The following is a 27,592-nucleotide window of genomic DNA, read 5'->3' on the forward strand; positions in this document are numbered from 1 at the left end:
GAGATTTACACTCTTCAAGGGACCTGCCGCTGCCAACTGGGGCATGCCACCAGTGCCAGCTGATGCCCACCCCATGTGGGCCTCCTCTTTCCCGTCCGCCCATTGGAGCTCGTGTCTGCTTGTGCCCAGGGCACTGCTCTCCTGCCACTGCTTCTGGGGTACTCTAGGCCATCAGTTCTATACCAGCCCCACACCCTTCTCAGCTCTGAAGAGTGTGGACACAGCAGAAGGCCACACTGGCAGCCGGGACCAGCTGTACGTCATCTCTGTGGATAACCAGGCTCCAAACTCCAGCGAGGCTGCTCCAGGCATGCAGAATGGATTTGGCTCTGGCACAAGCTAGCGCTCCCATGGAGGTCATAGAGCACTTACAGAAGACATGTCAGAGCAGCATGGGCCTCACGATGATCTTGGCCCAGTCACAAATTCTAGATGGTCCTATTTGCTTAATCAGTTTTTCCAGTGACACTTTGATGCTGGCTTTTTTAGTTTCTATAACATCTTGGTTTCAAAATTAAACAAATAACATCAAAGGTTCCAAATCCCTCAAATAGAACAAATAAATAATAACAATATTTACATGAGTATGTCTCATTGAGAGATTCCAGTACTGAGGAGTAGAAACACCAGGATTGTGTCCTGGCCGGTGTGGGCCTTAGACCAGGTTCAGGGCCTGGTGTGAAGACACATGGATGCTGGAGGAGGGATGCAGTGAGGAGGGTGGTAGGAGGTGCTGCGCCACCCCCAGGTGAGGTGACAAACATTCAAGTCCTTAGCTGGCCAGATGGGTTGCTCCCTATCAGAGCACTCCGACCCCCGGCACAGGTGGGTGCATCAGGGCTTCTGTCTTAGGGAGCACAAAGCTCTTTAAGCCAGCCACAAAGGACACAGAGGTGAGGTCAGGAATGGTCCCTTCTTCCTCAGGCTATGTGACCAGGGGGATGTGGAATTCATTTGTGTCGAAGATCAGGGGCCTCCTAGGAGGGCTGGGGTCCCGGTCAGCCTTGTGGAGGAGCTTGAAGAGTCCAGTTCCAATGTTCATCGGGATTCCCATGATGATGCACTCGGACACCCCTGGAACCAACCAGAATCGAGGTTAGAGAACTGCTTGGAACACAGCTGGGTTTTCCAGTGCCTACTAATTTGGGTGCTGGAAAGATGAATGCCAACTTCACTGCACATTAGGTGGTTGAACTGGGCAAATCACTTTCCTTCCCAGCCATAAAGTGCAGGGTGGGGGCGGGGGGGGAGGGAGGAAGCAATGGCCCAGGAGGCTGTTGAAGACTAAAAGTCATCTCAGCCAGTTCTCTTCCCTCATCTGTGCCAAAGGCATCCTGTAGGCTCCGCCTTTGGGAACACTCAGCTTAGACAGCGTGGATGCCAAACGCTGCTTGGGAAATGGAGTTTGCCACCCAGTGTGCCTGTAGCTTACGGCCTGGCACAGAAGCAAACAACTGGGATGGCAGAGAGCAGATGACAGTGCCCTTGGCAACTGTAGCAGGTGTTTCCAGCTGTGCTCAGAGGAAGAAGCTGGGCCAGGATTAGCGGAGCCCGAGCATGGAGAGAAAAACTCGGATGGTGGGCTCCTACAGAGTTCTAGGAGTGAGGGGCCATGGGGATTCTCTCTCAAGCTCCAGTTTGGCTTTTAGAGGATGCAAATGCTGGCTCTGCACCAGGCCTCTCATTCTACACAGGAAGTGGTGACTGTGTTCCATGCTTGGTGCTAACAAGAAACACACTGAGTGCTAACAGGAGAAGGGGAAAAGTTCACAGTGGGGTAGGGCAGCGGTGCTGGGTCGGAAGGGGGTGGGGTCGGTGGTGGGGAGAGGCACCAAGCAGAAAGCAAGGCTTCAGTAAAAGCCCAACATCCTGAGGTGCTGGTACTCAGTTCCACAGTCACATAGACTTCCCCTTCTTGTCTGAACCTCTATCCACTCCTATTCTCTGAATTTCCTTCTTTTTGCCTATACCAATCTCTGCTCCTCCTCTCTTTTTACCCTTTTTTACCTTAAAGAATTGTGTTATTTCCCTCTCCCTTTACCTCCAACCTGTCTCCCACCCCTGCTTTTGCTACTGAGGATCAAACGCAGACCTTCACACATGCTAGGAAGTGTTCTACCTCTGACCTTGTGCCCAGTTCCTGTGTCCCTTTTGAAAAGAGAAAGGGCAAAAACGGGTCAACACTGAATGCTTACCTGACCACACCCCATTCGGCAATTCCATAGAAGGAAGGGGAGTATGGCAGGAAACAGCTACCAGAAGCAGGGCTGTGGCTTGGGAATGGCCACTGTGGCTGTAGCTCCTGCTTGGACTGACATAGAACCGGGGGGCAGGTTCCTAAACCTCCTGTGCTCCACCCCCGCACCAGCTCCCACCTGGGGCCCGCAGGGTCTTATGGAGTAAGAAAGACTGCACTGAAGGCCAGTGCTCACTGCTGGCCTCTGGAGAAGGGGCGGCCTGCCAGAAACTCTTTCCTAGGTCAGCACGCCCATCAGAGACATACTTTGTGGTGTGGGAAGGACAGGTGTAGAGCAGGGCAAGGTAAGCTGGCAAGCAAGTTAGGTGGCCCTCGGTCTCACTTCGTTAGAAAGGGCTGGATACCTGCCGGACAGGCTGGGATACCTGGCAAATACGATGTCTAGCACAGGGCTTGATAATGTAAGTGGCATGCCTGCTGCCCTTCCTGGGATGCAGGGACAGCCCTGCTGCCGCCCAGGCCCTGCAGCACTGTGCTCTCTTGTCAACATGCACAGGCTGCAGGCTCAACTCCCACATGCTTTGAGCCCGTCTTTCTTCTTGGACCCTAAGTTGTCAGTACCTACAGAGAGAAGCCTCCTCATAGGTGGGGCAGGAGGGAACGGGGAGTTATAGTCAGGCTTTGGAGAAAAAGGTCCATCAGTTCCAATTCTGAGACCTGGGATTTTACTCGAAGGCTTTGCTTACCCCCAATAAGCCCTGGTCATGGGTTAAGCTGTACATAATAAAGGCATTTTATTTTTCTTTTCTTGGGGTATTAGAAATGGAGCCCAGGGTATCAGACATGCTAACCAAGAGCTCTATCGCTGAGCTACATCTCCAGCCCCTTTTATTTTGGTACAGTATCTTGCTAAGTTGTTCAGACTGGCCTTGAACTTCTGATCAATCTGCCTCAGCCTACTAAGTAGCTGGGGCTACAGGCACGCACAGAGGAGCCCGGCTCAATAAAGGCATTTGATACCACTCCAAGAAACATCAAACCTACCGCACACAGAGTCCTTTTGCCCAAAGTAGGCAGCATCAAAGAGATGGTCAGCAGTCTTCTCAAAGGAGGCCAGCATCAGCACACTCTCCTTCATCTTGGCCAGGCCAAACCTGGTGATGCCCAGGACTTCACCCTGCATCAGGGGAGACAGAGGGTTCTCTAGCCACTCACAAAGTGCCAAACCAAGGCGCCACCTAACCCCTCAACATCAGTAGAAATCAGTTAAGTAACTGTGTTGCAACTGCAGGTTTGAGGTTATCAGTTCAGCCTTACTGTCAAGGGGCAGCTGGTCCCTGAACACATGGAGCCTTAGCCAGGTGCTGTATAAAATTAAGAATTGCTGTATAACAAAAATTAAGAATCTAACTTAAAAAGGGGGAGTGCTTCTTTTGTATTATGGTTCAAAGAACTAAAACCATAATGAGTTTATTTATTATTTTTAATTTTTTTGTGGTAATGAGGGTGGAACCCAGGGGCTTTTCTACCTCTGGGCCATACTCCCAGACCTATTTTATACTTTATTTGGAAACAGGGTCTCACTAAGTTGCTGAGAGCCTCAGTAAGTAGCTGAGGCTGGCTTCGAACCTGTACGATCCTCTTGTTTCAGCCTCCCAAAGGTGCACCACCATGCCCAACTAAACCATAATGAATTTAAAAGCTTCAAGTAGGAAAAGAGTCAATTCAATTTAGACACTGCCATATGAAGGGATATTGTGCCATTATTACAAAGGAATATTTATAGCTGGGCATGATAGTCCATACCTGAAATCCCAGTACTTGGGAGGCTGAGATAGGAGGACTGAAGGTTGGCAGCCAGCCTCAGGAAGTAGTGAGACTTACAACAACTTAGCGAGTTGTTCAAAAAACAAACAAAAAATAAATACATAAATAAAAAGGGCCTGGGGTGTAGCTCAGAGGAAGAATGCCACTGGGTTCAATTTCTAGTATCACACACATATAAGAGTCAGAATAAAAGCTGCATGCACACTGTCTACTCTGACCACATACAGAAAAGTGGTGTATGGATATAGTGTAAGACTGGGGGGAGGATGTGGAACTAATGGCCTTTCCTTGCTGGTGCCCAGCTTTCTCACTTGGTTTCTTTCCTTTTTTTTTGTGATACTGGGGATTGAATCCAGGGGCATTCTACTTCTGAGCTACACCCCTGACCCTATTTTTTATTTTTGTTTTTTCAATACTGGGGATGGAAGCCAGGGACATTCTACCTCCAAGCTACACTCCCAGCCCTATTTTTTTTATTCTTTTTTTTTTTGTGTGATGGTGGTACTGGGATTCCTGGAAACCCTTCTGCCTCCAGGCTACACTCCCAGACCTATTTTATATTTTAATTGGAAACAGGGTCTCTTAAGCCAGAGAGGCTGGCTTCAAACCTGCAGGATCCTCCTGTCTCCGCCTCCCAAGTACAGGGATTACAAGCATGTACCACCATGCCCAGCCTTTATTCTTTATTTTAAAACAGGGTCTCACTATGTTGCAGAGGGCCTCACTAAGTAGCTGAGGCTGTCCACGAACCACAATCCTCTGGTCTCAGCCTCCCGAATGATAGGATTACAAGTGTGTGCCACCACGCCTGGCTCTTATTTTCTTTATTTTGAAGCAACTTAGTGAGGCCCTGTTTCAAAATAAATAATAAACTGGCCATGGTGGCGCACATTTGTAATCCCAGCATTTAGGAGGCTGAGACAGGAGGACGGCGGTTCGAGGACAGCCTCAGCTATTTAATGAGGCCCTTTGTAACTCAATGAGACCCTATTCTTTATTTTGAAACAGGGCCTAAATTGCAAAGGGCCTCACACTAAGTAGCTGAGACTGGCTGTGAAGAGTACTGGGATTACATGCCTGTGCCAAGTATGCTCGGCTCTCACCTGGTGTCAAAAGACATGCAACACAGCGCAGGCTTGTTTGGGAGGCCACCAACACCTGCTGCCCTCTAGCACTGCTAGACATAATGTGGTTTTTTGTGAAAAGGGGAAGAAAAAGAGATCAACCAATCTCAGCAGCACCCTACCTCCAGCATCCCACTTCAGATCATGTTAACTTATTTTCTGCCTAGAAATGGCTATAGAAGTGATGAATGGGTTTAACAGGAAATAATCATACCAGCTCACCAAGAGAATCTCTGAGCTTTTGGAAATGGTCAGTTCTACTTTAGGATAGAAGTCAGGATAGAGATTAAAACAAAACAAACAACAAAATAAACATGCTCTAGCTCTCCTGCTCGCTTGGCCACCTAGGTGTGTTTTCTAGTTCTCAGGTCGGGATTTTACCAGAATACCTGGCCCTACCAAGCTTTTGTTTTTGGGCGAGGGTGACATTTTATTTTCTCTCCATGATGGTCCTCAGTGGTGTATTCTATGTACCTTGAAGCCCCACTTTCTCCTGAGTAGATTTCGAGATGCCCAGGTGGCCAAGGAGCCTACCCCGCCCGCACGAACCTTGTAGGTCATCAGGTCAGACAGCAGCATCACGTGCCTCCTGTCGATGCTCATGCCATGGTTGACCATCGTGTACTGGATTTCATTGATGATGGTTGTCCGGGCAGCCTCGATGCCCAGAGTTTTCTCCACCTAGCGAGAGCAAGGGGGATGAATGGACACAGCCCCTTCTGGATGCTTCTACAATTTCTGCTGACTTCCTCTTCTGTCCAGTGAGTTAGAAGCAAACCCTTTTCCTTTCCTTGAAAACAAACTGCTGGGAAATTTTAGTGGTGGACCCAGAGCAAAAGTGAGGCTCAGGTAAGGGTGCTGGGAGCTACTAAGGGTTTACAGGTGGCATGAGTGAGGGAGACAGCCTGAACCTCAGGTGACCCTGTGTGCTGAGCAGTACCTCATAGGTGTTATTGGAGCTGGTCCGGGTACCCTTCACGCCGTGGGTGGCCATGACTGCACGAAGGTTGTCCCCTTCCACCAGAAGCTTGTACTTCTCCTTCCCACTCTGTTCGTCGATGTGGATGACAGCCCTGGACACCTCTGGGATGCCCTGAACCACCACCTGTATTTAGACACAGAAGCTTGAAACCTGGCAGCTTTCCTGGTCCTGCTAATCGGAGAGCCTCAGAAACCACAGCGCTAAGCCAGGCGTGGCGGCGCACGCTTGTAATCCCAGCATTGGGGAGGCTGAGACTGGAGGATCAGGGTTCGCGGACAGCCTCAGCTACTCAGTGGGGCCCTCTGCAACTTAGTGAGACCCTGTTTCAAAATAAAGAATAGGAAACAAGGCAGGGGGTGTAGCTCGGAGGTCAAATGCCTCTGGGTTCCATTCCCAGACCCGCAAAAAAAAAAAAAAGAAAGAAAGAAAAAAAAAAGAAACCACAGCACTAAGCCAGGCATGGTGGCACATGCTTGTAATCCCAGCATTCAGGAGGGTAAGACCAGAGGATCGCAGTTCGTGGACAGCCTCAGCTACTTAGTGAGGCTCTCTGCAACTCAGTGAGACCCTGTTTCAAAACAAAGAATAAAAAATAGGGTAGGGGGTGTAGCTCGGAAGTTGAATGTCCCTGGGTTCCATACCCAGACCCGCAAAAAAAAAAAAAAAAAAAAAAAAACCACAGCACTGTAAGAACCAGCCTCATCATCCTGCTTGCTGGCAGTGATTATTAAGAATGTACTACACTCAAGAATGCCTGCGTGCTGGGGTCCAGAGAAGAGCACAGGTTCAGGGGACTGTACACCGTCTATAATCAGTCTTTTTCTTTTTCTGTTTTTTTGTTTTTGTGGTCTTGGGGATGGAACCCAGGGTCCTCTACCTCAGAGCTATGCCCCCAACCTGTTTTATATCTTATTTTGAAATAGGGTCTCACTAAGTTGCTGAGAGCCTCACTAAGTAGGCTGGCTTTGAACCTGTGCGATCCTCCTGTCTCAGCCTCCTTCTTTTTCTTTTTGTGGACTGGAGATTGAACCCAGAGGCATTCTACCTCTGAGCTACACCCAAGACTTTTTTTTTTTAAATTAGAAACAGGTTTCCATTAAGTTGCGGAGGGCCTCAATAAATTATTGGGGCTAGCTTTGAAATGGTGATCCTCCCACCTCAGCCTCCCAAGTACAGAAATTACAGTGCCACCACATCCGGCTTTATAATCAGTCTTCTGACACAGCAGAATGGAATCTAACAGGTAGAGTTGGTGTGGCGGTGCTCAGAAGAAAACGGGACCCTGTCCCGTCTTGGGAGTGAACAAGTCCTCAGGCCCGCCTGAGTGTTCACACTGTGGTCTCTTCTGTCTCTTCAGGAGGGCGATCGTGCCTTACCTTGGGAAGATCCTCCTTCAGAAACTGCAGCACATAGTACATGGAACTCTTGCTGTTCTCTCTGGGCGTGACGCACACCACAGCCTCGCCGTGCACGGCCACATCGCCGGGCTTCACGCGGAGCTTGGACGTGCAGATGGAGTACCGCACTGTCTCGGCGTTCACCTGCAGGTGCCAGGTGGGCCTTACTGATGGAGGCTGGAGGCGCCCACCCCAGCGCTTTTCACCCTTTGGTTTGTCCCTACCCATCTAAGGAGCCTTTTTTTTTTGGTGCTGCTGGGAATGGAAGCCAGAGGCATTCTACCTTTGAGCTACATCACTGACTACTTTTATTTTGAAACAAGGATACACTAAGATATTGAGGGCCTCACTAAGTTGTTGAGGCTGGCCTCAAAGCTGGATCCTTTTGTCTTGTCTCAGCCTCCCAAGGTTTGGGATTTCAGGTGTGTGCTACCACCCTCAACTCTAAGAAGGCTTTTTAGTTATTTCCCTCTTACTTATTATCCCTTAACCATTATATTCTAACACCACAGATAAACTACATATCTATTTAAATACTATGTGTATATCTGTGCAGAGATTTTTTCAAACCAAGAATGAATATTTAAGCCGGGTGTGGTGGCACATGCTTGTAATACCAGCATTTGGGAGGCTGAGACTGGAGGATCGTGGTTTGAGGAGAGCCAAAGCTACTACTTAGTGAGGCCCTTTACAACTCAGTAAGACCCTGTTTCAAAATAAATAAAAAATAAAAAATAGGGCTGGGGGTGTAGCTCAGAGGTAGAATGCCCCTGGGTTCCATCCCCAGTACTGCAAAAAAAAGGGGGGGGGTGGAGAGACAATATTTACCCATGAAAATTCATGCTCAGTTCATGACAACACATGTAGCCATTATGAAGGAACTATTTAAAGCTTTGGCAGGGCCATGGCCATTCCTATGCTATGCTCCTGGAGGCAACTAAGACTTCTGATACGGGAGGCTCAAGGCAGGCAGCAAGAGAAAAAAGCTAGAGGAGTCCCTGAACTAGAGAATCGGCAGCTACTCACACTCCACTTTCATACAGGCACCACGTGAGTTTGGTACCTGATGGTGGGCTGACGGATGCTTCGAAGGCTCAGCTCCTGGGGATCTGGGAAGGTACCAGGGAGGTGCCCAGTCTGCCCTGTGCACCTGCCTGTCCCTGAGAAGGACTGCACGTAGTGACTGCTCTCTACCCACAAAGGCGAGGTTCACCTAGCCATCTAAGAAGACTGACTGAGCGGGGAGTAAGGCACACCCGGACCAGGGTCCTCCAGAAACTGAGACAACAGTTATCATAATTCCATGCGTTATGTTTAGATCTGATTTTTTTTTTTTTTCTTTTTTTGCGGGTCTGGGGATGGAACCCAGGGGCATTCGACCTTCGAGCTACACCCCCTGCCCTATTTTTTATTCTTATATTTTGAAACCAGGTCTCACTGAGTTGCAGAGGGCCTCGCTAAGTAGCTGAGCTGTCCGTGAACCGTGATCCTCCAGTCTCAGCCTCCTGAATGCTGGGATTACAAGTGTGCGCCACCACGTCTGGCCTTAGATCTTTTTTGTGTGTGGTTGTGTGATACTGGGGGTGGAACCCAGGGGCTTTCTACCTCCAGGGTATATTCCCAGACCTATTTTATGTTTTGTTTGGAAACAGGGTCTCATTAAGTTACCGAGAGCCTCACTAAGTAGCTGAGGCTGGCCTGGAACCCAGATCCTCCTGTCTCAGCCTCCCAAGTACTGGGATTACAACAAGTATACGCTGTCAAACCCAGTTTTATGTTTAGATCTTAAGTACCCCCAAAGCCCATGTGCTAGAGGCCTGGCTCCCCTTGGTGCTATTGGGAGATGGTACGAACTTTTAACAGGTGGGGCCTAGTGGAAAATCTTTCAGTATGGTGGCGGCAGGGGTGGGGGTGGGGGTGTGTTCTCTTGAAAGGGATAGTGGGGATCCGGACTCTTTCTCTCCCTCTTTTTTGCATTCCAGCTATGGGTTTAGTATTTGCCAAAGTCCAACTGACTGAACCTCCCCTTGAAACCATAAGCCAAAATAAACCTTGCCTCTTTCTCAGGTGACTATCTCAGGTATTTGTTACAATAATGGAAGGCTGACCAACACATAATGCCATGGAAAAATGGGATTAGGGCCCACACAAGGCCTCAACAGGTTTCTCTGTATCCCTAAGATGGCCATGTCTGTCAGGGTCAGCTCAGAAAGACAGAATGTGATGGTATTCGGAGATCACCAACGCCACAAGCCGCGCCGAAGCCTCCACGCCGCTGCTTCTGCCTTGCCTAGCTCTTGCCCTCGTTTGTCAGCACCTCTCTCGGGCTGACAAAATGACTTCCTCCACACATCTAATTATGTGACTCACTTCCAGCCTCAGAAGTCTGATCCGTTCCAGGGAGAGCTTGACGAGAATAAAGCAGTCATCAGGAAGAAACACCTCTTCAATGTACTCTGAGATCTGTGGTGTGGAAAGAGTAGAACGTTAACCACGAGGCTGGCTCCTGGGAAGAGCTAGGGTGGCGGAGCCTGGACAGACCGTTCTGGACAGAAGTCCATGTGCTTCTCCTTTCCTTCTTATCAATAGGAATCTCTCTCTCTCTCTCTCTCTCTTTTTTGTGGTACTGAGGGCTAGAACCCAGGGGCTTTCTACCTCTGGGCTACACCTCCAGCCCTATTTTTTTTTTTTTTAATAATTTCTTTGGAAACAGGGTCTCACTAAGTTGCTGAAAGCCTCACTAAGTAGCTGGGATTGGCTACGAACCTGTGCAGTCCTCCTGTCTCAGCCTCCCAAGCGCTGGGATTACAAGCGTGCGCCACCACTCCCAGCTCCAAGAATAATCTCAAGCCTGGTGTGGTGGTGCACGCTCGTAATCCCAATACTTGGGAGGCCAAGACAGGAGGATCAAAGGTTCATGGCCAGCCTCAGCTACTTAGTGAGGCCCTCTGCAATTTAGTGAAACCCTATTTCAAAATAAAAAATAAAAAATGAGGCGAGGGTATAGCTTGGAGGTAGAATGCCACTGGGTTCCATCCCCAGTACTGCAAAAAAAAAAGTCTTACCTCCCCCAGGAGAGTTTTCTCAATTCTGCCTTTCACGAGGCGAGCGTAATCTGCATCGTCATCCTTGTCCAGCTGTGCTGTGATAATTGGTGTGCTGTGAGGAGGAGAGACGATTACTGCACAAAGCCTATTTGCAGCACTGCCGTGTGACCTCTGAGTGCCGCTGTCATTATATAGCAGTATCTGCAAGTTACTGGGCATTTTTTGGGTGCCAGGCCTGCCACAAGGGCTTGGTGGATGCTCTGACTTAGGCTTACTATTTTTTTTTCAAGCTACCCAGGCAACCTACTCCATCAGTGAATGAAAAGACTTTCAGAAAATTCTTCCTGATGGAGGAAGCCCTATCTTTTCCCCTTCGGTCCTAAGAAGCAGTTTAGTTTTCTATTTTTCCTTCCTTCCTCCCCCTCTTCTTTTTTGTGGTGCTGAGATGGAAGCCTCGGGCATTCTAGCTCTGACTATACCTCTAGCCCTATTTTATTCTTTTTCTAAATTTTGAAACATGGTCTCACTAAATTGCTGAGGCTGGCCACAAACCTGAGATCCTCCTGTCTTAGCCTCCCAAGCACTGAGATTACAAGCATGTGCCACCAGCCCAGTGAGAAGCAGTTACTGTAATTCTTTTCCTTGAGTACAGAGACCACCGCCCCATCTATTTCACCTTCCTCCATCTTCTCCATGAACGTCTCCCTGACCACCAGCCATGAGCTTCAGGCCTTACTGCTCCAGTGTCCCCTGAACACACACAGGGACTAGTCTGACCTGCTACTCTGAATGTCCACAGGTGCTTGTCTAGAACCTGGGCCAACTACTTAACATTAACTGCCATTAGATCACAGGAGAAATAATGATTTTGTCACTGACGGCAATATAATACGTTTCTATTTCTTCTAGTTTCAGATCACCCACAGATCCTATCATAAAATCACCACGGGATTACAGAAGATGGTATGACATCAGGCTTATTTAGGCTAGGGATAATGACTTCAAAGGGATGAATTTCTGACACACTGCTCCAATATTTCCAGTCATTTTTGAGGATGGAACCCAGAGGCATTTTACCTCTGAGCTACACCCCCTGCCCTATTTTTTATTCTTTATTTGGAAACAGGGTCTCACTGAGTTGCAGAGGGCCTCACTAAGTAGCTGTCCGCAAACCGCGATCCTCTGGTCTCAGCCTCCCAAATGCTGGGATTACAAGCGTGCGCCACCACACCCGGCTCCAGTCATTTTTAACATTTCCTTTTTCTTGGGATCTGTGGCCACACACAAAAAAAACTCATTGCTTCCATTTTACTGTATCCATTTTTTTTTTAACAATACTGAGGATTGAACCCAGGGATACTCTGCGACTGACTACACCCCCCTATTTTATTTATTTTGAAACAGGGTCTCATGAAGTTGTGGAGGGCCTCGCTAAGTTGCTGAGGCTGGCAGTGAACCTGTGATCCTCCTGTCTCAGCCTCCCAAGTACTGGGATTACAGGTATATAACATTACACCTGGCTCTGTATCATTTTTATGTGATTTTGAAATAGGATCTTGCTAAGTTGCTCAGGCTGGCCTTGAATTTGGCATCAGCCTCTTTGGCCTCCCAGGTACTCAAGTGACTTTTTAGTCAAAATATGATAAATATAGTAAATATGCTCCCCAGAGGGTGTGAAACAGTTCCATTAGAGCATCACAGGTATGTACAGGAGTCTAGGATTTCTGTTTCTCAAGAAATGGGGCAGGGCCAGAGGAGTCAGAAACCCTGTTTTAAAATAAACAATAAGGCCAGGCGTTGTGGCGCACACTTGTAATCCCAGCATTCAGGAGGCTGAGACCAGAGGATCAAGGTTCGCAGACAGCCTCAGCTACTTAGTGAGGTCCTCTGCAACTTAGCAAGACCCTGTTTCCAAATAAAATATAAAAATAGGTCTGGGAGCATAGCCCGGAGCTAGAAAGCCCCTGGGTTCCATCCCCTGTACAAAAAAAAAAAAAAAAAAAAAAAAAAAGGCAGAGGGTGTAGCTTGGAGGTAAAATGCCCCTGGGTTCCAGAGCTAAAAAAAAAAAAGCCGGGTGTGGTGGCACACGCTTTTAATCCCAGTACTTGAGGCGTTGAGAAAGGAGGATCCAGGTTTGTAGCCAGCCTTATCTACTTAGTAAGGCCCTCTGCAATTTAGTGAGACCCTGTTTCAAAATAAAGGGTAAAAAAAGAACTGGGAGTTTAGGCTCAAAGGCAGAATGCCCTTGGGTCCAATTTCCAGCACCTAAAAAAAAAAAAAAAAAATCCAGGCATGGTGGTGCAGGCCTATAATCCCTGTACTTAGGAGGCAGAGACAGGAGGATGGCAGGTTTGAGGAAAGCTTCAGTTAGTAGTGAGACTCGCATCAACCTAGTGACACCCTGTTTCCAAATAAGAAATAAAATCAGGCTGAGGGTTTAGCTCAAAGGTAGAATGCCTCTGGGTTCAATCCCCAGTAACACACACACACACACACACACACAACACACACACACACACACACACACACACACACGGCTGGGGTGTCAACCGGAGGCAGAATGCTCCTGGGTTCAATCCCAGTACCACAAGCAAGCAAATAGAACCCAGGTGGGGAGGTGGCACCTGATGGCCTTGGAAGCGTTGATGATCTCTTTGATCCGGGGCACGCCCAGGGTGATGTTCATGGAGGCCACACCTGCGAAGTGGAAAGTCTTCAGGGTCATCTGGGTGCCTGGCTCACCAATGCTCTGTGCACAGAGTGCACCTACTGCAGAACCTGGCTCCATCTGTGCCCTAAAAGTAAGCCACTGGTGAGGATACAATGCAACAAAGAAAAGCCTGGCAAAAGTACTAGAGACAGAAAGTACACAGATGCCACTGAGGTGAGGGAGGAATTGGCAACAGGCCAGGCTATGTGTAGGACAGAGGAACAACCCGGCACAAACTAGGAACAGGTGCAGACAGGGGAGTGAGCTGGTCACTGAGGGATCAACAATGTGTCTGTATTCTGTGTGGTCAGCATGCAATGAATGGGCCCCAAATCCACAGCCCAGAGACCTAAGTGGTCTTCTAACAAATGGCACAGAAGGGGGACAGAGAAGCTGGCATCTACTGTATAAAGAGGGGGTTTCTTCATGGCAAGATAACACTGAGAAATTTCTTATCTCTATGTGAAGGAGCATCCAGCCTAGAGACCCACTGTGGCTCTCAAGACAAGGTGATGGATCTGCTCAAACCTGACGTGAGCAAGTGGTGCTGGTGCAGGATTCTGTACCCCTGGGGAGCAGGATGGACACAATACCCATGTGGATGCCTGACAGCCAACAACAATCAGCACGCCCACCTCATGTACTTGTCCCTACAGGTCTCCAGAAATTTTTCTATCTGGGTAGGGGTGATTCGGTCCAACTGGTACAGCACACGGGGCTGAAAGAACAAAATCCAAACGCCTAGTTAGGGCTGTGGCTCCGGCAAAACCCTGTGTCCTAACACATGTGGGAAGGCCATTACCTACCTCTGTTGTGCCGTTATCGTTGATGCCGTATTTATCTCGGGTTTTCTTGATCCTCTCAGAAACCCCCTTGATAAATTTTTTTATTTCCTGAAAGATTACATAGGAAACATCAATTGCATGTCTCTCAGTAACTTGGAAATGATTATTTTCATAAACTTTAGTTATGTGACTTTTATGCCAAATGTGAGTTTTTCATTTGGTATAAAAGATTCAATATAGAGCCGGGTGTGGTGGCACACACTTGTAATCCCAGCATTTGGGAGGCTGAGACAGGAGGATCCGGGATTGTAGCCAGCCTCAGTTACTTAGTAAGGCACTTTGCAAAGTAAAGAATTAAAAATAGGGCTGGGGGTGTCGCTCAGAGAAAGAATGCCCCTGGGTTACACCCTCAGTACCAAAAAATAAATAAATAAATAAATAAAATAAAATTCAATATAGGTACTTTTTTTGTGTGTGGTACTGAGGCTGGAACCCAGAGGCATTCTACCTCTAAGTGACACTCCCAGCTCTATTTTAATTTATTTTAAAACAGGTCACACTGAGTTGCATAGGGCCTCACTAAGTAGTAGCTGAGGCTGTCTGCAAACTGCGATCCTCCTGTCTCAGCCTCTCAAATGCTGGGATTACAAGTGTGTGCCACCATGCCTGGCTTGGTTCTTTTGCAAAATGGTTTGTCAGGGAGCACTCCATTCCGACACCCAGACTCCAGAGGTGAAGGTGCTGCTCAGGCCTCTGTCCAGCCACTCTCACGGCATGCTAGCCCATGCGCACAGGAGTGCTCATTCTGGGGCTCTCCTGGCATTCCCTGTGGCCTACATTCATACCCCCTGCCCCCAGAACAGGCACAACCATTATACTTCTGATCTCTAAACTGATTCTTTTTTGTGGGTGTGGTACTGAGAATTGAAACCAGGGGCATTCTATCTTGGAACTATATACCCCAGACCTATTTTATTTTTATTTCAAAACAAGGTCTCACTAAGTGACTAAGGTTGGCCTCAAACTCATGATCCTCCTGTCTCAGCCTCCCAAGTACTGGGATTACGGGCATGTACCATCATGCCTGCTTAGACTGATTCTTCAAGGTTTCTTCTAAAGTTACGGCGATCGTCAAAAACATCATTGCTATTGTGCAGCTCTGCAGACACTTCATGCATTTCAATCTCATGCGCCAAGCTGATCTCCATTTCTAACCATGCTCGCCAATCCCTGCTTCTCTCCTAGACCCTCACCTCTGCACCATGACCCCACACACACTTAGAGCTGTGCTAGGATTCCTGGAAAACTTTCTCACAGCAGACACGAGAGTCAGTGTATGTGCTGTCCTCTAGAGCAGCACTCTAAGACTCTGGATGATGAAAACACAGGGCAAGGAGGAAAGTGAAAAATACCTCCCTGGGGTGGAGGTCCACAGCACAGGGTCGGAGAGCCCTACTCCCTGTCTTATGGCAACCACTCTAAGGAGAAAACCTGCTTTACTATTCGCAGAGCATCCAGGAGAGAATTCTTTCTCACCATCTCTGCTAAAACCAGAGTGGCCAGTAGCACTCTTGGGCCACACACGCTGGCCAGGGGCCTGGCTCGGGACACGCTCCCAGCTCAGCCAATGCACACAACACGGGGCAGCAATGATTTAGAGGACACCGTGTCACAGCCCTGAAAGCTGGCAGTGGCTGTCCTGTCTTGACCCAGGGATGGTTCTGAGAACACGAGGAAGAGGAAGAGAGGAGAGAGGGTACTTCCCTTCAGAAGCCTTTGGAAATAAAACTTCCAATGATTTTGGACAAATCATGGTGGCAGTGAGCTTAAATGGCACTCTGCTGTATGTGGCTGGCCAACCAGACAGACACACACACATACACAACCAGACACACACACACACAAGTGGGCTTGCATGAGGGTGGAACACATAGTGTGTAGGCCAAAAAGCCTCTTGGGGGCTGCCTTGTCCCTCTCCCCTTTGCTCTCTCAGTAGTACTAGGAATTGAACCCAGAGGTGCTCTACTACTGAACTATATCCCAGTCCACCATTTGTCTTGTCTGTCTATCTATCTATCTATCTATCTATCTATCTATCTATCTATCTATCTATCATCTATTTATTGGTTCTTGGGATTGAACCCAGGGACTTTCTACTTCTGAGTTATACATCCAGTTCTTTTTAAAATTTTTTATTTTGAAACAGGGTCTCAGTAGGTTAATTAGAGTCTTGCTATTGCTGAACCTGTGATCCTCCTATCTCAGCCTCCCAAGTACTGGGATCACAGGTATGCACCACCATACCCAGCTTATTTTTAATTTTAAGACAGTTTTATTACATTGCCCAGGTTGGCCTTGAACTTTCTATCCTCCTGTCTCAGCCTCCCAAGTACTGGGTTCTTATTTCCAGATAGGCTAAAGGGCTGTGGGGAGAAGGTCAGCCTGTAGCCCAGTGTCCAGTCTAGTGGAAGCATCTAGTGGAAGCATCCAGTCCTGAAAAACATTTCAAACACACTGAACCAGACGCCCAGTTTTGCAAAAATGTAAAGTTCTGCAAGGCTTCTATAGAGAAAGTGTGACTTCCTAGCCCAGGTCTACCTTAATACTGCAAGAACAAAATCTTTCCATAGGCTACCTAGCAATTTCTATAACTACCTTTCCCGAAAGCAAAACCCTAGCACTTTATGTTCTTTTTTCTTCTGAGACAAGGTCTGTGCTGCTTGCCCTTAGCTCGGGCGCTCCTCCGGCCTCGCCCTCTTGGGAGCTGAGGTGTCAGGTGCATGCCACTGTGCTTGGGTATGCTCTTATGTCAACAGTGCAGTACCTGCATCCACACAGCCCACGGCGTACATGCCTTCCCCACCCAGGTGCTCTCTGGCTTTCGAGAGTTCCCCATGAAGGCAGCTTGGCACGCGCCCAATAGCCTCGAGGTGGAGGGTCCTGGGGGTGCCTAAGGCCAGAAGCTTTCTCCAGAGTCTGCTGTCTGGGCAGGGGTTTCTGCCGTGTTATCATTGCCCACTGAGAAATAATGCATCCCCCAGGAGCCCAGGTGGACAAGGACTATCTGTGGGGCAGGGGAGGGTGTCTGACACACTCTGGTTGTCCCTTTCCTACGGCCATGGCTTTCTTATGACTGCTTGTGCCCGGCACCCGTCCACATGCTTGCACGGTACCTCCTTATACTTCTCATAGCCTGTCTCAGTAAAGGTCTTGAGGGCGAACAGAAAAGAAGTGAACATAAGCATGTAGAAGTTACAACTCTAATTTATCTTAAAAAATTAAAACAAAGAGAGATTAAGAAAACTGAGGGTAAACCAAAACAAACAACACTGGGAACAGTGGGGAGAGAGTTATGTGGAGGTATGTGGAGGCTGACTGTATAGCTCAGCCATCCTTTTACGAAGAAATGGCTTTAGTAATTCCCTATGAATCTGAAAATCTAAGAGGCAGTGCGTGTGTGTGTGTGTGTGTGTGTGTGTGTTACTGGGGATAACGCAGGGGCATTCTACTTCTGAGTTATATCCCCAGCCCTATTTTTAATTTTTTTAAAACTTTGAAACAGTGTCTCAGTAAGTTGAGGTAACTGTGCCAAGTTGCTGATGAGGCTGGCTGCTATCCTGTGATCCTCCTGTCTCAGCCTCCCTAGTACTGGGATTACAAGTGTGCACCACCACACCTGGCTAAGAGGCAGTTTTAAAAGAAAAACCCTCCAGGCTCATTAATCAGGAGTCTGAGGCCACATTTTCAGTATCAGTTATTGCCAACAGAGCTGGGGGCAGGAGGACGCTATCTCCTGGGGTGCTCTAAGAGCAGGACTATCCTTTGACCCTCCACACCATTTAGTGGGAGAAATTCTTCCACATTAGTGTCTTTTGACCCTTTCCACGGGTCTGGCTGTGGCTGATCCTTATTGCTCCAGAAGTGGCTCTTTGGCCTCTGAGGTAGAAGGTTGCTTCAAGTATTGGCACAGGGTAACAGGAGTGACACCTAAGACCATAAAGCCCAGGGGTTTTTAGTGGTGAGGAGTGGTCAAAACCCAAACCAGCTCCTGGCACCAGGAGTGATACTTTGCAGCTGCTACCACAGAGACAAGCTCCCAGTGGATGTGCCAAAAGAAATGACTCTTTACACTAAGGTTAGAGCAGATACTCTGAAAGTTAGGTTTTAGAAAGCAGACAAAAGCTTACTTTGTGGGAATGGAAACTGAAGTAAGCTACTAAGAATTCGGCAGAATCAACCCATGCATACTAGAGGAAGCCACAGCACAGCAACTGGCAGGCAATTAATCACACAACTAACCAGGCCTTAGACACCACACTCACTCCACAGCCTGCCTGCGAGCACGGGCCCCAGCCTCTGCAGGGCCAGGGCCAGGGCCTCAGGAGGTGCCTGTCGCCAGCTCTGGCATGGGCGAGGGCTGGAGAATGTTTCAGGACTCGGATCTCCCCGAGTCTGTCAGATTGAGAGCTACCAGGGGTGAGAATACGTTCACCCATCTTCACAGCCCAGATCGCAGTGACACATGGTGCAGCCACACCAGTGTTATCTGACAAGACACACAGTGCCAGTCGGGACACCTGTTAAACTCAGTGGCAAGCAAGGCACCAGTCTAAGGGGACGCCCATGCTTGCCAGACCAGGAGGGAAACGTGTCCCCTGGGATGCTGGCAAAGAGCTGGACGCTGCAGGAGTTAACCCCTTCATGCCCGGCACCCGTCCACATGCTTGCACGGTACCTCCTTATACTTCTCATAGCCTGTCTCAGTAAAGGTCTTGAGGGCGAACAGAAAAAGAAGTGAATATAAGCATGTAGAAGTTACAACTCTAATTTATCTAAAAAAACTAAACAAAGAGAGATTAAGAAAACTGAGGGTAAACCCAAACAAACAACAAAAACCCAAAGGCATCCAGCCACACTCTGGATGTTAAACACCTGAAGACCTAGACGAGGCCCTTTGAACCCCTGGTGCCTCCACTCGGAGACTGACCGAGCGCAGAGCACCCCGGACAAAAGCATTTTTACTGGAGCTTCATTTTCCTTTTGACTTTTTGGTTTTGGTGGCACTGGAGATTGAACCCATGAGCATTCTACATGCACGCTACACACACTCCCAGCCCTATTTTACTTTTACCTTGAAACAGGGTCTTGCTTGGTTGATGAGGGTCTCACTACTTGCTGAGGCTGTCCTCGAACACTGATCCTAGCTCAGCCTCCCAAACACTGGGATTAGAGGCATGTGCCACTATGCTGGGCTCTCGTTTGATTTCTGACGGACTAGAAGTACTCTTTCTTGGCTTGCTGATCGTGCTGCGTGTGCATCAGCATCAGTACACAAAGACTGACTTTGGAATCCCTTTGCTTTTGATCCTGTTTATGATTATAAATATCAGGAGCTTTTGGAGCTGGTCAGTACAACTGAAAAACAAAAAACCAACTGACCAAAAGCCCTCAAGAGGGGATCAGGGTACCTGCTCCAGGAAGAATAAGAAGGCTGTCTCAATGCACTGCTATCCATACTAGTAAGAGAAGGAGCAACTAAACACACCTGTCATGTGTTTAGGTATGGTGGCACACGCATGGAATCCTACAACTTGGAAGGTTGAGACATTGCTGGTTTGAAGCCAGCCTAGGAACTTAGTGAGCCCCTCAACAACTTACTAAGACCCTGTTTCAAAAAAAAAAAAAAAAAAAAAAAAGCCAGGTGTGGTGATGCACGCTTGTAATCCCAGCATTTGGGAGGCTAAGACCGGAGAATCGCGGTTCGTGGACAGCCTCAGCTGCTTAGTGAGGCCCTCTGCAACTCAGTGAGAGCCTGTTTCAAAATACAGAATAAAACACTGGGCAGGGGGTGTACCTCAGAGGTCAAATGCCTCTGGGTTCCATCCCCAGATCCACACACACACAAAAAATAGAGTGAAAGTGTAATTCTGAGGTAGAACGTCCTTGCGTTCAAGCCCTAGTACTACAAAAAATAAAAAAAATAAAAAATAAAATAAAAAAAACATGACAGTAAAACAAAACTATCAACCCTAAGGGTGACTGGGAGAAGAAATGGACCACAGGACAAGAAGGTGGGGAGTGGGTTGCTGATAGGGATAAGGTTCAAAAGAGTCAGTTCTCTGCTGGGTGTGGTGGTGCACTACTGTAATCCTTGGGAGGCTGAGATAGGAGGACTGAAGTTTCAAGGATAGTCTCAGCAGCATAGCAAGAATACCAACAACCTAGTGAGATCTTGTTTCAAAATAAAAAGGGAGCCCGGCAAGGGGGTGCACGCTTGTAATCCCAGCATTTGGGAGGCTGAGACAGGAGGATCACAGTTCATAGACAGCCTCAGCTACTACTTAGGGAGGCCCTTTGCAATTCAGTGAGACCCTGTTTCAAAATAAAGAATAAAAAAATAGGGCTGGGGGTGTAGCTCAGAGGTAGAATGCCCCTGATTTCAACCTCAAGTACTGGGGGGGGGGGGAAGAAAAGAAAAAGGGCTGTAGGTATAGATAGCTTGGAGGTAGAATTCCCCTGGATTAAATCTCTAAGACTACACACACACAAACACACAGAAAAAAAATCAGTTCTCTAATGTATTTTTCTTCTAATAAGAAACCGTTTGTGTGAAAGACATGAGACAAATTCTTCATGTTGGCTAGTGAGACTTTTGTCCAGGCCATTCGTGAGCTTGTTTGTTTGTTTACTTACTTATTTGTGGTACTGGGGAAGGAACTCAGGGGTCTTCCACCTCTGGGTTACACTCCCAGACCTATTTTATATTTTCATTAAGTTGCTGAGAGCCTCACTAAGTATCTAAGGCTGGCTTTGAACCTGTGCAATTCTCCTATCTCAGCCTCCCAAGTACTGGGATTACAAGTGTACCCTACCATGCCTGGTGATTATTTTTTTGAGTTTATTAATGAAATGAACGATTATAAGTTAAAAACCAAAGAAAAACCAAACAAAAATGCTACTTTATAATATCCACCTGCTACCGCAGGGCCAACAGACCCCAGTGCTGGTGGCGCATACCTGAAGGAAGCTGTCCTGGCAGCAGAGAAACTCGCTCTTTTTCATGATAGACTCGGTGGTCAGGGTCAGTTCGTTTTTACTGAGTGCAGGCTCGCTCTGACATGGGAACACTGCCTGGGTACCAAGAGAAAATGGTGTTATGTGTGTAGAGCAAGTGAGGAGAGGGGCAGTATTATGATAGAAATTTACAAGAGAAAATGACCTTACCAAGAGGGAGAGTTTAGCAATCTGGTTTCTCTTCCAAAACAAATGGTGTATTCTACCTTTTGTATGAAGGTAAAACCAGTTAAATGGGTTCTCTGCCTTACACAAAGACTTCCGTGCTATTTCCTAACCTTCACCCCAGCCCAGATTTGCATTAAAAGTACATTGTTCTTTCTTTTGGTTCTGGGAATTGAATCCAGAGGCATTCTACCCCCAAATTATATCCCCAACCTGATTTTATTTCTTATTTGAAAACAGTCTCACTAAGTTGTGGAGGGCCTCACTAAATTGCCAAGGCTGGTTTCGAACCTGAGATCTTCTTATTGAAGACTTCCAAATACTGGGATTAAAAGTGTGTGCCACCATGCTTGGCTATGTTGTTCTTAAAAAATAAAAATAAAACCACAGCCAGGTGTGGTGGCACATGCTTGTAATCCCAGCAGTTGGGAGGCTGAGACCAGAGGATCGCGGTTTGCGGACAGCCTCAGCTATTTAGTGAGGCCCTCTGCAACTTAGTGAGGCCCTGTTTCAAAATAAAGAATAAAAAATAGGGAAGGGGTGTAGCTTGGAGGTCAAATACTCCTGGGTTCCTTCCCCAGACCCGCAAAAAGATAAAAAAATAAAAATAAAATAAAAAATAAAAAATAGCCGGGCATGGTGGCACACGCTTGTAATTCCAGCATTTGGAAAGCTGAGACAGGAGGATTCAAGTTTGAGGACAGCCTCAGCTACTTAGTGAGGCCCTCTACAACACAGTGAGACTCTGTTTCAAAATAAAGAATAAGCTGGGCATGGCGGTGCACGTTTGTAATCCCAGCATTCTATTCTAAATAAAGAATAAAACATTTTAAATAAAGAATAAAAAAATAGGGCTGGGGGTGTCATTCAGAGGTAGAATGCTCCTGGGTTCAATCCTCAGTTCCAAAAACAAAACTAAACAAAACCCAGCCGGGCATGGTGGTGCACACTTATAATTCCAGTATTTGGGAGGCTGAGACAGGAGGATCCGGGTTTGTGACCAGCCTTGGCTACTTAGTGAGGTGCTCTGCAACTTAGTGAGACCTGTTTCAAAATAAAGAAAAAAAATGGGGCTGGGGGTGTGGTTCAGAGGTAGACTGCCCCTGGGCTCAATCCCCAGAACCACACACAAAAGAAAAAACAAAAGTCTGGCGTGGTGGCACACACTTGCAATCCCAGCATTTGGGAGGCTGAGGTAGGAGTATCGAGGTTTGCAGGCAGCTTCAGCCCTCTGCAACTCAGTGAGACCCTGTTTCAAAATAAAGACTAAAAAATAGGGCAGGGGGTGTAGCTCGGAGGTAGAATGCCCCTGGGTTCCATCCCCAGTACCTCAAACAAAACAAAACAAAACAAACAACAACAGCAACAACAACAACAACAAAAATCCACCAAATATTTCTAGAGTGAAAATACTTTAACATTTCTCAGGCTCATGATACTTCCACAAATTTTCAAAGGCTGGACATTACGCTGTGTGGGCAGGTCACACTGTCTTTGACCTATCCTCTATTGATAGCTTGCCTTTCCTGTAAACAACTCGGACAAAAATACTCTTGACATGTTAGGCCACTTTGGTAGGGCAAATTTCTTTTAAGTGTAACTGTTGGGTCAAAAGGCATGAATATTTAAACCCAGATCAATACTGTCAAACTATCCTACCAAGTGGCCATTCCAAATTATATCTCAGCTCAAGTATGTGAAATGAGCCTGCCTTTTTACAACTAGGACTTATAAAACTAGTCTCTAGTATGCTCTACTAGACGAAAAGAGAAACCAAAGTCTCTTCTATTGGTGTTTGATTATTACCAATATTAGACTTTCAAATGAAAAATTCTTTCCTTTTAATATTAAGCAATTATGTAGATAGAGCAACACAAGGAGAAAACATATCAATTCCGTGCTTAGGTAGAGATGACTGCAGTATGATTTGTGGTATTCCAAATGGCACCTACATTCTAAAAAGAAAAATCTCCAGAAACACTCTATCTCCCATATAATACTAAACCTTACTTTGATGTTGTCCAGAACTCTTTTAAACTCCAAAGGCTCATCCTTCCCTTCCATAGCTGCAGGATCCAAGCCATCTCCCCCATAAATGAACTGGATGATATCACCGGTGGAGCTTCGGACCGTCAGATCATACTGGGAGCAAAGATCTTCAAGGGATTTGACGAGCCTTCTCTAAAAGGAAAGGAGGAGAAAGCTCAGCTGCTTTGAGAGGACTGATGACACTGCACAGGATGACAGCTGACAGCTACAACTCAAAGGTCCAAGCTTACAGGCACCTCAGTTATTTTTTTGTGGTACTGGAGATTGAGCCCAGAAACATTCTACCTTTGAGCTACGCTCCCAGCCCTATTTTTATTTTTCATTTTGCAACAGGGTCTCACTAAGTTGTGAAGGGCCTCGCTAAATTACCGAGGCTGGTCATAAACCTGTGACTTTCCTGTCTCAGCCTCCCATATACTGAGATCACAAGCCAGTGTCACAATGCCCAGCTTTTTTTTTTTAAACTTTGTGTGTGTGTGTGTGCACGCGCACGCATGCATGTGTGCTGTGGATTAAACTTGCCTAGCATGCGTGCTAGGCAAGTGCTCTACCACTGAGCCACATGCCCCTCCCAAGGTTACAGGCACTTTTTTTGGTGTTACTGGGTATTGAACTCAGAAGCATTCTACCTCCAAGCTACACCCCCAGTCCCTTTTAACATGTTGAAACAGGTTCTCTCTAGGTTGCTGAGAGTTTTGCTAAGTTGTTAAGGCCGGTTTGGAACCTGTGATCCTCTTGTCTCCTGCCCAGCTATAAGCACTTTAATCACAAAAAGCACCTTATTAAGCAAGCTAGGTGTGGTGGCACGCAACTGTAATTGTAGTACTTAAGAGGCTGAGACAGGTTTGAGACCAGCCTCAGCAACTTAAGAGATCCTGTTTCAAAAGAAAAAATAAAATAGGCTGCTCAGAGTTAGAATGCCCCTCAGTTCAATCCCCAGTACCAAAAAAACAAAACAAACACTTTATTAGAAATCCCTTAAAAGCATTCCCTCGCCAGAGAACAAGACCAAGAGGGCCCCACTAGCCCATGTGGTGAAATTCAGAACACGCTCTGACTTCTAACAGGCAGTGTATTTTAGAACACCTGCAATTTAAACTGCATCACCCCCCACAAAGGCCTCTGCAAATGCTGTTTTCCTAGGCTGATTTGCCTTCCCCTCCTTCTCCCTGAGGTATAAATTAATGCAATAGCTTTGCATTTCCAAACACAACTTAAGCCAGGACCCCTGCAGACTTCAATAAGAATTACAGAAGACCAGGCAGAGGCCTTTTTCTGCGACAGAGGAGGAAAGAGGAGAGAACAGGGACAGCATTGTGTCTGAACCAGCAGGCAGCAATCATTTCTCAAATCTGCTGGGGAGAACCTTCCACTAGCAGAACACTCCAGACAGCAGTGATGGTGGCTCGGTGAATGAGAGAGAGAGAGAGATCAAGATTTCCCTCCAGGCAATGTAAAAGAACAAAAGCCCCCTGTGCCAGAACTAATTTCTTCTAGGTTGACATGCTGCTCTGGGAAAGTCATACTATCTATTAGGAAAAGGGAGAGACAAAAAAAACAAAGTCCAAACACATCATGGCAAGACAGGTAAAAGCATTTCAATCTGTTGGGTTTTTGACAAAAGAAGCAAACTCCAAAGCTGAAGGGCAACTTCCCATGAGAAGATGACCAAGACAGTGCCAAGGATCACAGAAGAGCTATGGAGACACGTTTCCTGACTCCCTTTCTCCCTCACCACCCTTGAGCACTCTGGCCTGTCCGTCCGTACCCCTGTTCATGAATTCTGGTTTCCCAGCTCACCAAGGTCATGCTTCCACAGTGAGGACAGACAGAATACAAGGCCAAAGCAAGCGCATGGCCCAGCAACTTGGAGTGCCAATTAACTGACGCTGTAAGGAGTTAAAAACATTAAATTTGGGGGGTGGGAGGAAGCTGGGGCTAGGCCGTAGCTCAAAGGCAAAGTACTTACCTGGCACATAAAAGGTCGTGGGTTCTGCGCATGGTGGCGCACGCTTTTAATCCCAGCATTTGGGAGGCCTAGACAAGAGGATCGTGGTTCTCAGACAGCTTCAGCTACTTAGTAAGACCCTGTTTCAGAGTAAAGAATACAAAATGGCGCTGGGGTGTATCTTGGAGGTTGACTGCCCCTGGGTTCCATTTCCAGTACCGCCAAAAAAAAAAAAAAAAAAAAGAAAAGAAAGAAAAAAAAGGCCTTGGGTTTGATCCCTAGTACTGAAAAAAATTTTCTTCTTTTTCTTTTTTTTTGTGGTACTGGGTATGGAACCCAGGGGCATTCCACCTCCAAACTACACCCCCAGCCCTATTTTTTATTCTTTACTTTGAAACAGGGTCTCACTGAGTTGCTAAGGTCCTCACTATGTGGTAGCTGAGGTTGTCCTCGAAACGCGATCCTCCTGTCTCAGCCTCCCAAACTCTGGGATTACAAGCATGTGCCACCACGCCCAGCTTCAGAAATTTTTTTAAAAACAAATATAGTTAAATTATGGTGTAGATACTAAAAACAAATCCTTTCCTGTGGTCTTATGGAAGAAGAGGAAAGGGATGGACTTTCACTCCTCTGTCATTTGTGGCAGAGTGTGAGAATCAGAAGCACAACTCTCTAGTTTAGCCCTGTGCTCTGGAGCCTGTCATCCTAGAGCTGTGCATCACTGGAGAAGCAGTTTCCCAGCCCTCTGCGGGCCGTGGAGTGGGTGTTGGTGCCAGTTAGCGTGACATTAATAATAAATGACATGCCAGTAATGGTGACTCAGGTGGGAGGCCGAGGCAAGAGGATGGCAAATTTGAGGCCAGCCTTGACAACTTGGCAAGACCCTGTTTCAAAATGAACACAAAGGCTGGGGAAGTGACTCGGAGGTAGTACGCTCCTGGGTTTAATGGCAGAACCGAAAAAAAGAAAGAATAATTGCAGGGTGGAAGCTGAATCCTTTCTCTCACTAATCTCCCCCACCCCACATCGTGTGCTGGGAAAGGGAGGCTCAGAGAGGCTGACTGAGGTGTGCTGGAAACACTCCCAGCACACATTCTCCTCTACGGTGCCCTGGCCTGTGTGGCTCCAGCCTGGTCTTCCTTGTTCCAGGTACACAAGACCACTTGGAACTTAGTACCTTTTCTGGGGTTGCTATTCTTTCTTTCCAGGGCACCTATATTTCTAAAAATTTTCCCTTTAATATTAAGATTGGATAAATGATAGCTCATGTGCAAAGCATATACACACTCAGCAGCCAGAACCCACAGAGCCCCATCCTGCTGTGCTGCTAATGGCCTGCATTTCTTCAGGTTACCTGCATGTATCCTGTTTCAGCTGTCTTTACGGCTGTGTCGACTAAACCTTCCCGACCGGCCATTGTGTGGAAGAAAAACTCCGTTGGTGTTAAGCCGGAATAAAAGCTATTAGCTACAAAGCCTTTGGCAGCTGGGAGCTAAAGAGAAGTAGGAAAAAGAAAAATCAAACACAAAAAAGTTCAAGGTCCACAATTCTAAAATCCATTCAAATCAGAAAATGCCCCACCTTTAGACTATAAATATCTGGCCAATATACGCTCATGAAAAGGCAGGCTTTATATGCCCTTGCCTAAAGGAGAAATAATTTGGACAGATCATCCTTACTAGAGACAAGGAAGGTGAGGTCCCAGCTGGCGCTGGCACTGGAGCAGGTGCCAGTGTCAGGAAGGGCCCGGATAGGGAAACCTAAGCTTGGGCTGCTATCCTGAAAGCAGTTCAGTAGTCAAGGACCACAGGGGTGCCTGTTCCCTGGGAAACGACTCCTTTTAAGACATCCTCCTGCTGCTCATATTTATGGGGTCTCATCCTGGGACACAGACCATCTTTTAAAAGTAGAATGTGGCTGTGGGTACATGATCTGTGAATATACTAACAGTCACTTGGCTTTACACTCAAAAATGAGTGAATAGTATGATATATGAAGTATATATCAACACAATGATGAAAAATATATATACTGGGATGAAATGCCACTTGAATGGCCAATGACTTTGATCTGGATGGGTCTGTGTTCCTCATAGGACAATCTAACAGGCATTCAAAGTTCTACCCGATGCACTACCACTTACCTTTGAGTGTTTCTCAAAGTGAGGCAAAGACCTGTTTTCAAAGCCATCTGGTACCCGAGAGCCACTGATGGCTTGCTGCCCCACACAGGCAATCATCTGTGATATGTTAATGAAGGATCCTAGGGAAACAGGTCAGAAATATA

The 27,592-nt window shown here is 47.1% G+C and overlaps 1 protein-coding gene across 1 annotated transcript in view; it reads right to left on the reverse strand.

The window, feature by feature from the left end:
* Window positions 1-925: 925 nt before the first annotated feature.
* Window positions 926-27,592, reverse strand: part of POLR3A (RNA polymerase III subunit A) — a gene marked incomplete at both ends in the record, with an annotated part of 63,986 nt that continues 37,319 nt past the window's right edge. The window contains 14 exons of the mRNA XM_080694071.1: window positions 926-1,074; window positions 3,242-3,374; window positions 5,698-5,829; window positions 6,089-6,253; window positions 7,507-7,671; window positions 9,898-9,990; window positions 10,593-10,686; window positions 13,200-13,370; window positions 13,921-14,003; window positions 14,092-14,178; window positions 21,088-21,201; window positions 23,320-23,490; window positions 26,661-26,798; window positions 27,450-27,568. Of these exons, the coding sequence (XP_080550197.1) occupies window positions 926-1,074; window positions 3,242-3,374; window positions 5,698-5,829; window positions 6,089-6,253; window positions 7,507-7,671; window positions 9,898-9,990; window positions 10,593-10,686; window positions 13,200-13,370; window positions 13,921-14,003; window positions 14,092-14,178; window positions 21,088-21,201; window positions 23,320-23,490; window positions 26,661-26,798; window positions 27,450-27,568 (1,814 nt within the window). The remainder of the gene's footprint in view (window positions 1,075-3,241; window positions 3,375-5,697; window positions 5,830-6,088; window positions 6,254-7,506; window positions 7,672-9,897; window positions 9,991-10,592; window positions 10,687-13,199; window positions 13,371-13,920; window positions 14,004-14,091; window positions 14,179-21,087; window positions 21,202-23,319; window positions 23,491-26,660; window positions 26,799-27,449; window positions 27,569-27,592) is intronic.

This window comes from Muscardinus avellanarius, assembly GCF_963383645.1.
Source record: "Muscardinus avellanarius genome assembly, chromosome: 4".
In the NCBI taxonomy this organism is placed as follows: Eukaryota; Metazoa; Chordata; class Mammalia; order Rodentia; family Gliridae; genus Muscardinus; species Muscardinus avellanarius.